At 45.7% G+C, this 14,974-nt stretch overlaps 1 protein-coding gene across 2 annotated transcripts in view; it reads left to right on the plus strand.

Annotated features, from left to right (window-relative positions):
• The window catches only part of zgc:158403 (tetratricopeptide repeat protein 39A), an 85,846-nt gene that overhangs the window by 52,351 nt on the left and 18,521 nt on the right, over positions 1–14,974 (plus strand). The window contains exons 7-12 of one of the 2 annotated variants that reach the window (XM_048618106.1): positions 1,706–1,805; positions 3,440–3,505; positions 5,866–5,974; positions 8,830–8,897; positions 9,762–9,821; positions 13,370–13,531. In XM_048618106.1, the coding sequence (XP_048474063.1) occupies positions 1,706–1,805; positions 3,440–3,505; positions 5,866–5,974; positions 8,830–8,897; positions 9,762–9,821; positions 13,370–13,531 (565 nt within the window). The remainder of the gene's footprint in view (positions 1–1,705; positions 1,806–3,439; positions 3,506–5,865; positions 5,975–8,829; positions 8,898–9,761; positions 9,822–13,369; positions 13,532–14,974) is intronic. The other variant, XM_048618107.1, reaches the window with a different exon arrangement.

The raw sequence follows: 14,974 nt of genomic DNA on the forward strand, positions 1-14,974 counted from the left end.
CCAGCTCTACACCTTGTTATATCAGACTCTAGCATCGGCAGTTCCTACTATCTCGTAGTATCTAGACTGTTAGCTTTGATCAGATCAATTAGCTCACTATAATCCAGACATTAGTCTCTCTAACACCCTGTGACTCAATCAACTCTCTGGACCTTGGCAGAGCCTTTGAATTCATTAATGGGTGGTGGCTGAGGTTGGCATTTATTGTCCCTCTGGAATTGAAAGCTAGTTGCAGTTCATGGTGACTATAAAGCTGTCATTGACTTTCACTTGAAAATAAAATCCTTTAGGAAAGGAAGTCTCCTATCCTTGCCCAGTCTGGCCGACATGTGACTGCACACCCACAGCAATGTAATGCAGTTGGGCAAGACAAGCAATGCTGGGGAATACATGGTGGATGGTAGGACCCTGGGAAGCACAATGGATCAGAGGGACCTCAGTGTGCAGGTCCACCAGTCCTTTTAAGGTAGTAGATAAAGCGGTTAAGAAGGCATATGAGATACTTGCCTTTATCAGCCGCGACATAGAGTTTAAGAGCAGGGAGATGATGCTGAACTGTATGAAACATTGGTTAGGCCACAGCTACAGTATTGTGTGCAGTTTTGTAATCCTCCTTTATAGGAGGGATGCGATTGCACTGGAGAGGGTGCAGAGGGACATTTACCAGGATGTTGCCTGGCCTGGAGAGTTTCAGTCATGAAGACAGATTGGACAGACTGAGGTTGTTTTCCTTGGAGCAGAGGAGATTGAGCAGAGATAAGACTGAAATGTATAAAATTATGAGGGGCGTAGATACGGTAGACAGGAAGAAAAGCTTCACCGTAATGGAGGGATCAATGACCATGGGATGTAGATTTAAGATAAGGGGCAGGAGGTTTAGAGGAGATGTGAAGAAATATTTTTTCACCAGAGGATGGTGGGATTCTGGAACTCCCCGCCTGTCAAGGGGGTAGAGGCAGAAACCCTCAAAACATTGAAGAAGTATTTAGATGTGTATTTGCAATGCCAAGGCATACAAGGCTGTGGGCCAAGTGCTGGGAAAGGGGATTAACATAGTTAGGTGGTTGTTTCTGACTGGTGTGGATGTGTTGGGCTGCAGGGCCTTTTTCTATGGCGTAGACCTCAATGACTGTAATGTGGTTGACTTTTAACTGCCCTCTGCAGTGGCCCTAGCAAATTGCTCAGTTCAAAGGGAAGTTAGGGATGGTCAGATGCCTGTGGTATCCACATCCCATCGAAGGAATTTTAAAAAATATTCTCTGAATGTTGTGATGAGTCACTCCCGTGAATGGCTGGGCACTGTTTGGAGGGACAGGGCATCGTGAGACTGTGAAAGACAAATATAGAATCATAGAGGTCTACAGCACAGAAGAAGGCCTTTCAAGGCCCATCGAAGTTGGGCTAGTCAAAAACAACCACCTAACTATTTTATTCTCACATAAATACGAGTTATTTCTTTCCGAGCACACAGCCTTGCACCTTCCAGCCTCAGTGGAAAAAAAACTGTTTGCAGTCAGTTCTGTCAAAAACTCATACTTCGTTTCCAGCCAGATGCCATTCCCTCTGCTTGCTCAGGGAGTGGGTCACCTCTGTGTTTTGTGTTCGAGCCTCCCCCTCTCAGTTTTGTGGGGATTAAATTATCTGTTGAACTCCTGTCCTGCTCGAGGTGAACATGAAAAGCTTGGTTTCTGTTTGTCGTTGACAGGGACCTCCACAATTTTCTGCAGTCGGACCTCTTCAATAAAGGACCGAACCACTCGCATTTAGAAGGAGGCATTTCCTTGGGAATTGGAGCATTCAACCTGGTAAGATCAACGCTCGAAATGACTCATTCAAAAAAAATGGGAGGCTGAAGACAAAGTACAGATGTTGGTTCTCCTCAGGGTACAGGTGGGGCTGAGCTACAGAGTAGAATCATAGAATCCTACAGTGTGGAAGCAGGCCATTTGGGTCATCAAGTCCACACTGACCCTCTGAATAGCATCCTGTCCAGACTCACCCCCCTACCCTATTCCTGTAACCCCATATTTCCCATGGCTACCCCACCTAGCCTGCACACCCCTGGACACTGTGGGCACTTTAGCACGGCCAGTCCGCCTAGAGTAGGTGCTACTGGTCAGAGGAAAAAGGCTGAGCTTCCCTGAAGAAGGATTCATCCATAGAGTCATACAACACAGAAACAAATCCTTCAGTCCAACTCGGCCAAACATCCCAATCTTATCCAGTCCCATTTCCCAGCATTTGGCTCATTTCTTTGTAACCCCTTCCTATTCATATACCCATCCAAATCCCTTCTAAATGTTGCAACTGTACCTACCTCCGCCGCGTCCTCTGGCAGCTCGTTCCATACATACACCACCCTCTGCATGGAAAAAGTTACCCCTCAGGTCCTTTTAAAATCTTTCCCCTCTCACCTTAAACCTATGCCCCTCTAGTTTTGGAACTCCCCCACCCTGGGAAAAAGACCTTGGCTATTCACCCTCTCCATGCCCCTCATGATTGTATAAACCTCTATCAGGTCACCCCTCAGCTGCTATAAGTGAGTTCTCGGCTGTGGTCCAGTGGGTGGCATTCTCGTGTCTCAGTCAGTGTAGTACTGGGGGAGTGCTACACTGTCTGAAGTGCCAACCATTGGGGTGAGAGTGAATCTACCCTCCCAGCTGGATACTCAAGTTCTCTTACCACCTCCTATTGGTGAGTGTTGGAAGGAGTCGCAAGTTGATGCTCACCCTGAGTTACAAATGCGGCTTGCTTGGTCATCAAGTCCTGGAGCGGAAATCGAACCCAGAGTTTCTGGCAGGGATGCTACCCAGTGTGCCACAGTAAACTATCTAAGCTGTGCTGTTCCCAACCAGGAAACCTTTGGAGCTGTCACTTGCAGATGGGTGACTTTCAATTTCCCAGACAAGCCGTCCCTCACTTGGAAAAGCACTGCAAATATTAAGACGATTGCACTGTAAGTAATAGGAGAAGGAGTAGGTTATTCAGCCCCTGGAAGCTGCTCCGTCATTCAATGGGACCGTGGCTGATCCAAAATTCCTCACGTCCACTTTCCTGCATTTTCCCACCCTAATCCCAGATTCCCCGATGGATCAAGCCAAATGTCTGGGAACAAAAACAGAAATTGCTGGAGAAACTCGGCAGGTCTGGCAGCGTCCGCAGAGGGAGAAAGTAGAGTTAATGTTTCCAGTCCCGTGACTCTTCATCAGAACTCTTGGAGCCACGGGACGCAAAACGTTAACTTTGCTTTCTTCCAACAGATGTGCCTTGTTGAGTTTGTCCAGCAATTTCTGTTTTTATTTCAGACCTCCAGCACCTGCAGGTTCTTTGTTCTAATTTAGCACATAACTTAGAATGTGTGAAAGGGTCACTAGTGGTCACCTGGATTGTCTCTGGAAAGCAGCTTTGTTTCTTGACTTGACCTTTGTTACGTCCTTAGACGCTGTCACTGTTCCCCACACGGATCCTGAAATTGTTGGAATTTGCTGGCTTCTCTGGTGACAAGGTAGGGACAAGAAAACCTTCTGCAACATTCACTCTTGAAAGAGGTGACACAGATCCCTTTTAATTTGTAGAATTGGAAACTGGAGTAAGTGGTGGATTCAGAGTTGTTGCTGTAGGGGAAGGTAAAAAGCCTCCAAACCAGTTTCCGATGGGCTCTGAAGAGTAATTGTGCGTAATTCGAGGAAGCAAAAATCTTTCACCTATTCAAGCAGCATTTGAGGTGCCCAAGCAAATGCAAGTTCTCATCTTTGATGGATGAGTAAATCTTCTTTAAAGTAATTGACCAAAGAGCCGGGCATGAGTTGAGGAGGTGGTAAGAACTGCCGATGCTGGAGTCAGAGATAACACAGTATGGAGCTGGAGGAACACAGCAGGCCAGGCAGCATCAGAGGAGCAGGAAAGCTGACGTTTCGGGTCAGGACCCTTCTTCAGAAATGGGGAGGGAAATGAAGAGGAACACTTTTATGCGGTGAGATTGCAGTGTCCGCAAGGATGGTGAAAATAAAACCAGAACTTTTAAACATGAATTGCATAAACACGTGGGATGGGAACATTCACAGGAAGAGAGGAGGGGGTTGGAACTAATGGAGTAGTTTATTTTAAAGAGGCTGTACAGGCGTGGTGGGATGAATGGGCCCTATTCAGTATGATCACATTCCTTTCTTTGTCCATGAGTCTGAATTATGGGACCTTGCCTTCATTGCTCAGACCCATGAGTGTAGGAGTTGGGATGTCATGTTGAGCTTGTACAAGATGTTAGCGAGACCTCTTCTGGAGTACTGTGTGCAGGTCTGGTCACTGTGCTATAGGAAGGATATTATTAAGTTGGAGAAGGTTCAGAAAAGATTTACCAGGATGTTGCTGGGAATGGAAGGCTTTAGTCATAAGGAGAGGCTGAATAGGCTGGGACCTTTTTTCATTGGAGCATAGGAGGTTGAGGTTGCACCTTATAGAGGTTTATAAAATCATGAGGGGCATAGATAAGGTGAATAGCCAAGGATCTTTTCCCTAAGGTAGGTGAGTTAAAAACTAGGGGGGATATTTCCAAGGTGAGAGGAGAAAGATTTAAAAAGGACATGAGGGGCAACTTTTTTATAAAGTGTGGTTCGTGTGTGGAATGAACTGCCAGAGGAAGTGGTGGATGGGGGTACAGTTACAATGTTTAAAAGACATTTGGATAAGTAAATGAATAGGAAAGCTTTGGAGGTATATTGGCTAAATTAAGGCAGGTGGCACCAGTTTGATTCAGGAACATGGTTGGCATGGACTAGTTAAACCAAAGGGTCTGTTTCTGTGCTGCATGACGCTATGAATCTGAACCAGCAACCATATGGATCAATAGGACGAGGGTGACTTTACCTTTACCTTAATAAATATTACAGTAATGAATGCATCTCGATTTTGCCTAACGTATCTTATTCTGAGAAGATATAAAATGAACACAAATGAACACACGTTTGTGATTATTATGAAAAGGTTTAAGAAGTTAAGACCTGTATTCATTGGCCAGTAAAACAGTAACAAGGGAAGGTAGGCAGGATTTCAATCTTCCTCTTTATTTTTCGCTGGGATGTGGGTGTCACTCGCAAGGCCAGCATTTGCTGCCCTTTGGATGAAAGCTGAGTGGATTTCTTGGCCATTTCAGAGAGTGGTTAAAACTCCACCCCAATGCTATGGGTTTGGAGTCACATGTAAGCCTGACCAGGGAGGGATGGCAGACATTAGTGGACCACATGGGTTTTACAACAGTCAATCATAGACTCATGGCCACCATCACTAGCTGTTCAATCCCAGAGATCATTGTTTGAATTTAAATTCCAGATTTGGTAGAGTATTACTGCTATCAGAAGTGGAAGGTTCAAGTGTATTTATTTCAGGTGATGGATTGTTAAGGAGATTAAATGCTTTACTACAAGATATAATTCAGTTTGTATCAGCTCCTGCTGTGTGTGATACACTTCCTCACTTTCATACTTGGGAAGGGAAAAAACTCAGTGATCTGCACTCTGCTCCATTTCTGGCGTCTTGTGCCTTCTCAGTGTTCATCGCCCCACTATTGGCAGTGTTACCTTCAGCTTCTCAGGTCCTAAACTCTGGAATTCCCTTCTTTAAACCTTTCCAACCCTCTTCCTCACCCTTTCTCCAAACCTGTATCGCTTTGACCAAACCTTTGGTCATCTCCTAAGGTGGCTTGGTGATAGTTTTTTACTTGTGAACTTGATGGAACATCTTGCGCCTTACAGTGTGGATGGTGTTGTATAAATGCAAGTTGCAGTTGTAGTTGCGGTACTGTCATGGATCAAGACTAGTGACTCAAAGCTGTTGAGCTCTCTCTGATGTTGTTGATGTATTTTCTAACAGGAGTATGGTCTGTCCCAGTTACACGATGGAGTGCTGGTGCCCAACCTTCGAGCGATTCTCTGTGTCATGCTGCTGCTGTGTTACTATACCTTCCTCACTTTCATACTTGGTAAGAGAAAATGATGGCCTTAAAATTTGTTCAAGTCCAAGCTCCCATCAGCGTGTAACAGTGAAAAGGGAGACATGTCTTCAGGGATAGTCTCCCACCCTCCCTCCAGTACCTTGTTCCTTGGCCATCCTGCCAGCTGAGAATTTAACTGCAGGCCATTCAACCCCTCAAACCTGTTCTGCTTCTCAAGAAGATCATGGCTGATCTGTACGCTAACTTTATCCGCTTGCCTCGGGTCTGTATCCTTTTAGCAATAATCTCATCAACTTTACAATTATTAACTGCTTCAGTAACTTTAGTATTTTTATCCACCTTTTTGCAAGTATTTGCTAATATCTCTGGCTGGCTCTGATTTTTAATCTCATGTCGCCACAGTCCACATCTCCTCCTGTCGCAATGGACAAAGTTTCTTTCCATTCTGTTCCCCGCCACTCTCATTGCTTCCAAAGAACTAAAGTCCATAATCACTTCATCCCTTATTCCCCTCCCACCACCCCGCCCCCGGAGAAAATCAACCCTGGGCACGAAACACCTTCCTCCATGAAACTGGGCCCACCCAACCCCTCCTCCAACACTCTTCCCAAAGCCGACATCTCCAAGTTGTTCCAGGAAATCAGAACCTCCTGGGTTTGTTGCCATGGGCAGCGGTGGCTGGCGGAGGAACTGTGCCCCTCTTTTGTTTCCTCAAATCTATCAGGATTCTTGTAACTTTCTTGCCCCTTTCATTCTGTCATGGGATGCAGGTTTCACTGGCAAGACCGTCCCTAATTGCCCTTGAGCTGAGCGGCGCATGAGGCCATTCCAGAGGGCAGTTAGGGTGTCAGCCATTTTGCTGAGGATCTGGAGCCACATGTAGGCCAGACCGGGTGAGGATGGCAGATTTCTTTCCCTAAAAGGTGTTAGTGAACCAGGTGGGTTTTTACGAAAATTGAGACCAGCTTTTGATTCCAGATTTATAAATTGAATTTAAGTTCTAATAGCCACTTGATGGATTTGAATCCATGCCCTCCAAGAATTACTGGTTTATGTCCCCATTACAGGAGTATAGGAACAGAAGTGGGCCATTCAGTCCCTTCAGCCTGTTCTGCTATTCAATGAGATCATGACTGATCTTGTCCCAGCTCCCTATACATGCCTTTGGCCCATATACCTTGATACCTTTGAACAAAAATGGATCTATTTTAGATTTAAACTTAACAACTGATAGTGCAGGAGCATGAGGAGATCATGTGACTTTGGATGTGTGGTACCGGGTGGGGGAGGAGGTCTATATTGTGATGTAGCAGTTGGAAAGCATGTACGGAATGGACCAGAAAATTGTCTTCTGTCCTGCTACAGACTAGGATGGACCCAGTTTGATTCTAGCCTTTGTCTGAGATCTTTTGGGGCAATGGTCCAGATGCTAAACTTCTCTGCAATGATGCAGGCTAAGTGCGCCAAAAGGTTTGGACACCAGAGGTCAGAAGAGAAACCACTGTAGGAACTGAGGAGAAACGAAGGCCCTCAGATGGTCCTTTCCTTGGGAATAACACTCGGATTGTTAAGACATGAGCAAGAGGGGCCTGCACACTGCAGTGGGAATGGTGCAAGAGTCAACTGGAGGGTTAATTCCACAATCCAATAGGGAAGCTGCACTGAAACAGATAACGGGTTAGAGGTCAAATGTCAGAGACGAAAGGTCAAGGGCAGTAGCGTGACCTCTGCTAAAAACGGCTGGGTTTGTGTGTTCTGCGAAGCACCTGGGAAAGTAAGTAGAGTGGAGACCAGCTCTTTTTGGGAGATGTCTCTTGAAACATTCCAAAGTAGGAGGTTCATTATAGAAACTAGATATTCAGCACAATTCCCTAGAATTGGCGACTATGGTCTGATGCTCCAGATATAGATGAAAGACACATTAAGAGGATAATTGACCATGAAAGGCAACCAGCCTGTCCTGTTTTATTCTCTCCCTGTTCTTCAATTCCCTGCCACTGCAGAAACATGTTGAGAGGTTACCAGTAATTTGCAATCCCATGGGGAGTTGTACTTTTCCTGGGAAGATTGGTACTTGATCTCCAGCCAATGCTTAAGCCCAGGCCACAATGCCGTGACCTTGTAGGCTGCACGAGAGCATGGAACTGATTTCCTTTCACCTTCAGTTATAAGTATTTGCGAACATGCTCCTGTGTGCCATGTTGCCTTTCTTGGGTGATGTGGAGAGGGGAAGGTAGTGCCTCTCTGTGTTAAAGTTTCACAGAGAGACATCCTGTGGCCCTCCTTGTGGGAGTCCTGCAGGTCCCACTGTACTGACCGATTCTTTCTGAGTGATGTGAATGCTGGCTACCCACGACAGTAAGGACCTTTCCTTTCTCTTACAGTCCTCACACAGACCTATGGGCAGTATGAGCGAGGGGTCCAGCGACACCAGGGGTCTTCAGCGCTGTGTTACAGTGTAGGGATGGAGAAAGTGTAGAGAATGCACTCAGCCGCCAGCACTGCTAAAACATCAGGGGTCACCCTTGTTGAAAACGGGGATGGGAGAAAAACAAAAATGTTCTCATATACAGCGGTTTATCTTTTAGCCTCCCTTCCTGAAGAGGTTGTGGATGCGGAGCCCTTCACTAGATTGTGGGTGGAGGGAGGTAGATTCCTAACGAGCCAGGGGGGGGTGAAAGGTTATCGGGAGGCGGGGGTAAGCAGGAATGTGGAGTGATCAAATCAGCTGTGATCTCATTGAATGGAAGAGCAGGTATGAAGGGCTGAGTGGCCTACATTTGTTCTGAGGGAGAACAAGCTGGAGAGTTAATCTCGTGTGCCACTTCTAGCTTGACTCTGAAATGCTGTTTTCATGATGCTTTGTTTCCTTTTGGCTTTAGGTACAGGAGAGGAGGAGGTCACAGACGCAGTGGTTCTCCTTCAGCCCTACCTCACTCGCTATCCCAAGGTAGGATAGGCCTTCATTTTGCTTTTCCTTGTAATGTTTAATCAATAGCTCTCTTTTGATGTAGTTCAAGGTCTGGCCTGCCCCTTTAAGGTCATACGCTATTCCTTATGAAAGCCTAAGGGCAGGAGCTTGTGTTTGGATTTGACTGGTGAGCTGGTGGCCTCACGATTCAGAGCTCCAGGTTAATTTTCTGGGGACATGGTTTCAAATCCCACCATTGCTGTTAGTGAAATTTGAATCCCACAAAAATCTGGGATTTAAAAGCAAGCCTAATTTGTGGTTGGACAATTCCTACAGACAACTGGAAGAAAAATTCCCTGGGAAGATGACTAATTTTTTGTGTCACTATCATGCCATTACAGTTATGGAGTCATAGAGCTGTTATAGCACAGAAACCGACCCTTCAGTCCAACTCGTCCATGCTGACCAGATATCCTAAATTAACCTAGTCCCATTTGCCAGCATATGGCCCCTATCCCTCTAAACCCTTCCTATTCATGTACCCATCCAGATGCCTTTTAATGTTGTAATTGCACCAGCCTCCACCACTTCCTCTGGCAGTTCATTCCATACATGCACCACCCTCTGTGTGAAAAAGTTGCCCCTTTTCCCTTCTCACCTTAAACGTATACCTTCTGGTTTTGGACTCCCCTACTCTGGGGGTTCTTTGTTAAATTTATGAAGTGACTTGCAGGGAGGTTAATTGCAGTTATGTTTCTAGCTGTGGGCCTAATCCTTTGAAAAACTTCTCCTCTCAACTCTCTCTCTTTCCATCTGGCTCTTAATGATGTAAACATAGAAACAGAAACCTGGAAAAGTCTATTATTTGCTAATGAGATCATCCTGTTGCTTATTTTCCTGCAGGGAGCAATATTCTTATTCTTTTCAGGAAGAATTGAAGAAATTAAGGGGAACCTTGATGAGGTAAGAAGACCTTATGAGTTTAGCTGTCTTGGTTGGTGCCGGTGTCAGACGTGGTTAGTATTCCTGCCCAAGTTCAGAGATCGCGTGTTCAAGCCCAAGTCCAACTCCAACTACATAAGCTCCACAGTCCAGGCCAGTGATCCAGTGCAACTCTGAGGGAATGCTGCACTGCTCTCTAAAACACACCTTTTAGATGTTAAACCAGCCAACTGCCTACTGTCCACAATGGATTCGCAAAGCACTATTTTGAAGAAGAACTGGGAGAGATCTCCCTAGTGCCCCGGCTGTTATTTAATCTTCAATAGACATCACAAAAAATAACTTTTGAGGATTGTTGACACATTGTTTGTGGGAGGTTTGCAGTGAACAGATTCCCTGCCCTAACTATGGCCTAATGCGGTGTTGGTTTCCGTTCAATAACAGCCCGACGAAGTACTTTGAGATGCGATTCGACAATAAGGATGCTGTTTAAATGCAAGTTGTTGTTGTTTACAATCGTCCTTCCCTAAAACGGCGTATCCTGGGTTTCCCCCAAAACAAGCCAACAGGACGGCCATTGGTCCGGATCGGGGCTGGTCAGATCCTGGTTTAAAAACCACAGGGGAGGCTGTTGTGAACCCTGTAGGAGAGACTGTTGTCACAGGGACTGAGGGGGTCTGGGTACAACCCCTTCTCCCAAGGGGGTCTGCTACCAATCTCCATTTCTCATGCAGTCCATGGTGAAGGTTAAACCTCAAAAGTGTTTCTGCAGAAGATGCTTCTCCCAGGGTTAACAGGATGTAGCTTGCTCCCTCTCAGTAACTAAGTACACGTTACTTTAACCCTTAGCTCTATTAACTATTACTAACAAGAGGTAGTTAAGGCCAATCTGTTTCTACGAGTAACTCTCTCCATTCTCTGTCTGTCTCTGTACTAAGCACCAACTAAATGTGCAACCCAACTGTCCCACACTCAGTGACTGTGTTATATAACAGAGCGGGCGGAGCTTCACTTTACTCAGATTAACTCTTTCATATCCATTACGTTGCAGAACATTAATAGCTGGCTGCAGTCTGGGCCACAAACAGCATCCCAGAGGGATCATGCCTGAGAGTAGGAACCTTTGCTGGGAGGACTCGGGGAAGGAGAGATTGTGATTTGGGGTTGATATAGAAAATAGGAGCATGAGGCCATTCAGCCCATTGAGCATGCTCTGTCATTCAATAGGATCATGGCTGATCATCTAACTCAGTCCCCTACTCCCCCTCTCTCTCTCCATATGTTTTGATGCCTTTAGCCCTAAGAACTATATCTAACTCCTATTTGAAAACATTCAATGTTTTGGCCTCAACTGTTTTCTGTGGCCGAGAACTCCACAGACTCCCCACTCTCTGGGTGAATAAATTTCTCCTGATCTCAGTCCTTAATGGCCTACCTTGTATCGTTAGACTGTGACCCCCTGGTTCTGGGTCAATGGTTTGTTGCGGTGATGAGATTTCTAATTGCACAGGATCTGGCTCAGGTTCAGCCCCTCTGCCCTGTTCCTCTTGCTGATGACTCTCAGATCTGTGGCTTCTGGGACAGGAGGACACAGAACAGTGGAATGTAAGAGCGTACCATATAGGAACACGGCTGCCCCCACTCACCCCGATTCAAGTCTTTTAAAAGTTACATCCAATTATCCTCCCAAATACAATTGACCTTTTTTTTTAAATCCTCTTGACAAAGCTCCAAAGGCCCATTTTGCACTGAACACAGACTGTCTCTGGTATGTGTCAATGGGGTAGATTTGTCCTTGGCTCTATATGAAAATGTGTGTGTGGAGGAAACTCTAAAAATAGAGGACGGATGTCTGATGGTTGAGGGGATAGCCATCAGACCATGAGATATAGGAGCAGAATAAGGCCTAATGGCCCATCGAGTCTGCTCCAGCGTTCGATCATGGCCTATGCATTTCTCAACCCCATTCTCCTGCCTCCTCCCCATAACGCTTGGTCTCCATCATACGCGCATGAACAGCCTGCACCAACCAAACCCTTCATAAACATTTGTGGCTGTAAATGGCAATGTCAGATATTAGGAAATGCAAGTTGAAGCAGAAAACTGACTTTGAACAAAGACGGCTGGATGATTTTGACTTCAGTATTGAAGGCAGAAAACCGTGTCTAAACTGTAATGTTTTCACTGACTCAAAGAATCCCTACAGCGCGGAAAGAGGCTGTTCAGTCCATCAAGTCTGGACTGACCCTCCGAAGAGCATCCAACCCAAACCCAGCCTCTACCCAATCCCCGTAACCCTGCAATCCCCGTGGCCAATCCGTCTAAACCGAACATCTTTGCACTGTGGAAGGAAACCCACGCAGACGCAGGGCAAACCCGCAAACTGCGCACAGATAGTCACCTGAAGGTGGAATCGAACCCTATGAGGCAATAGTGCTAACCACTGAGCCACCATGCCAGCCCACTCACCACAAAGCTAGTAACTACACCCTATGTTAAAAGCATGAGGAAGTTTATTAAAGCAGAGGACGTACGTACAAATTTACGATTTAGGAGTCAGCCATTCAGCCCTTTTAAGCCTACTTAGTCAATCAATAAGATCATGGCTGATCTGATCGCTCCACATTCCCACGTACTGCAGATAAATTCTCACCAACACCACCCCCCCACCTCACCACTTACTGAGAATCTGTCTACTGCTGCCTTAAGAATATTCAACGACTTTGCTTTCATCATCTTTTCAGGAGGAGGGTTCCAAAGACTCATGATGCTCTGAGAGAAGAACTGTCTCTTTGCCTCTGCCTTAAACGGGTGACCCCCTTCTTTTTAAGGAGTGACCCCTGGTTCCACATTCTCCCACAAGAGGACACATTCTTCCCTCTCATGACCTCTCAGGATCTAGTGTGATTCGATTGTCACCCTCTTCTGATATCCAGTTCATACATTCCTAACCTGTCCAGCATATCCTTGGAGGAGAAGCCACCAATTTCGGAAGTCTAGTTATAGTGTTTTATAGCATGAAAATGGACCCTTCAGTCCAACTCATCCGTGCTGACCAGATACCCTAGTCTGACCTAGTCCCTGTTGCCAGCATTTGGCCCATATCCCTCAAAACCTTTCCTGTTCTAATACCCATCCAGATGCCTTTTAAATGCTGTAATTGTACCAGCCACCATCACTTCCTCTGGAAGCTCATTCCATACACACACCACCCTCTGCGTGAAAATGATGCCCCTCAGGTCACTTTTAAATCTTTCCCCTCTCACCATAAACCTACGTCCTCTAGTTTTGGACTGTACCTCATCCTAGGAAAAAGACCTTGGTTATTCACCCTATCCATTACCCTGATGATTTTATAAACCTCTATAAGGTCACCTGTCAGCCACTGATGCTCCAGGGAAAATAGCCCCAGCCTATTCAGCCTCTCCCTATAGCTCAAACCCTCCAGTCCCAGCAACATCCTGGTAAATCTAGTCTTCAGAGATGTTTGTCAATTAAATGATGAAGTGGGATTTGGAGTCCATGGTGACAGTACAGTGTAGTAACTTGCTAATGTGTGTTGAATGTAGGCAATCAGAAGGTTCGAGGAAGGCTGTGCTGCACAGCAAGCCTGGAAGCAATTCCATCACATGTGCTACTGGGAGCTGATGTGGTGCTTTACCTACAAGCAGCTGTGGAAGGTGGCTTACTTCTACGCTGACCTCCTCAGCAAAGAGAACCGCTGGTCTAAGGTGAGGGCCGTACTTTAAGGTAAGAAGCAGGAGGTTTAGAGAGGATTCAGAGCATGGTGGGTATCTGGAACTCTCTGCCTAAAATGCTGGCATACGCAGGAACCCTCAGGACATTTAAGAAGTATTTAGACGAGCACTTGAAACATCAATGCAATACGAAATGACGGTAAGGGCTGTTGTGGCGCAGTGGTAGTGTCCTACCACTGAGCCAAGAGGCCTTTGTTCGAGTCTTACCTGCTCCAGAGGTGTGTCATAAAATCTGTTGAACATGTTGATTAAGGAACTAACTACACTGAAGAACTAAGGGCTTTCATGGTGCAGCGGTAGCGTCCCTGCCTCTGAGCCAGGAGGCCCAAATTCAAGTCCCACCTCTCCAGAGGTGTGTAATAACATCTCTGAACAGGTTGATTAGAATGTATCTACAAGCCTATGGGCCATGTTCTGGAAAATGGGATTAGGATAGATGGATGCTTGATAACCGGCACAGACTCAATGGGCCGAAGGGCCTTATTGTATTCTGTAGTGACTCTGTGATTAATGGTGGGGAGATTACTTTCTATTAAGTTCTTTGCTGCGTTATTAGTGTCACTGGCAAAGGCGGCATTTGTTGCCCATGCTGTTTTTGCTTGGTCACTTCAAAGGGCAGTTAAGAGTCAACATCACTGTGGGCCTGGAGTCACATGTAGGCCAGACCAATAAAGACAGCAGATGTTCCTAAAGGACATTAGTGTCCTTCAAACCAAATGGGTTTTTACAATAATCAATGACAGTTGTAGTGGCTGCCACCACTGAGACCACTTTTCAATTCCAGATTTATTAAGTGAATTTAAATTCCATCAGCTGCCGTGATGGGATTTGAACCTCCGTCCCTCGAGGTTTAGCTGGATGATTAAAATAAAAGCAAATGCTGGCGATCTGAAATAAAAAGAGAAAGCGCTGGAAAAATTCAGCAGGTCTGGCAGCATTTGTGGAGAGAGGAGAACAGAGTTAATGGAACTTCTTAAGGGGAGTCACATCAGACTTGAAATGTTAACTTGGCTTTCCCTCTCCAGATGCTGCCAGACCTGCTGAGTTTTTCCAGCAGTTTCCAATAACAGTGATATTACCATGAAACCACCATGTCTATCTGTTTTAAGGGGGACTGACCTTGAGAACAAAACACTATAAGAATGACAGAAAGGGGAATTCCCCACTTCGTCAGGTCCTGATTTTAACGAGCATATGACCTATTAGACACCTTTAAAACTATAGTGGGGATTTGATTGTGTAGGGGTGGTGAGGGTGTTTCTATTATGGGGAAGACTAGAAGTGGAGGCAGTGAATCCCAGAGAGTCACGAGTAAATCCAGCATAATAAGTTAGACACCAACCATCTCTGAACCCACAGAACTAGGTTGAAAGTAAGTCATCTTCAATCCTAAGGAACTGTCTGAGAGGAAGATAA

The sequence above is a fragment of the Rhincodon typus genome, chromosome 38, assembly GCF_021869965.1.
Source record: "Rhincodon typus isolate 14 chromosome 38, sRhiTyp1.1, whole genome shotgun sequence".
Taxonomy (NCBI): Eukaryota; Metazoa; Chordata; class Chondrichthyes; order Orectolobiformes; family Rhincodontidae; genus Rhincodon; species Rhincodon typus.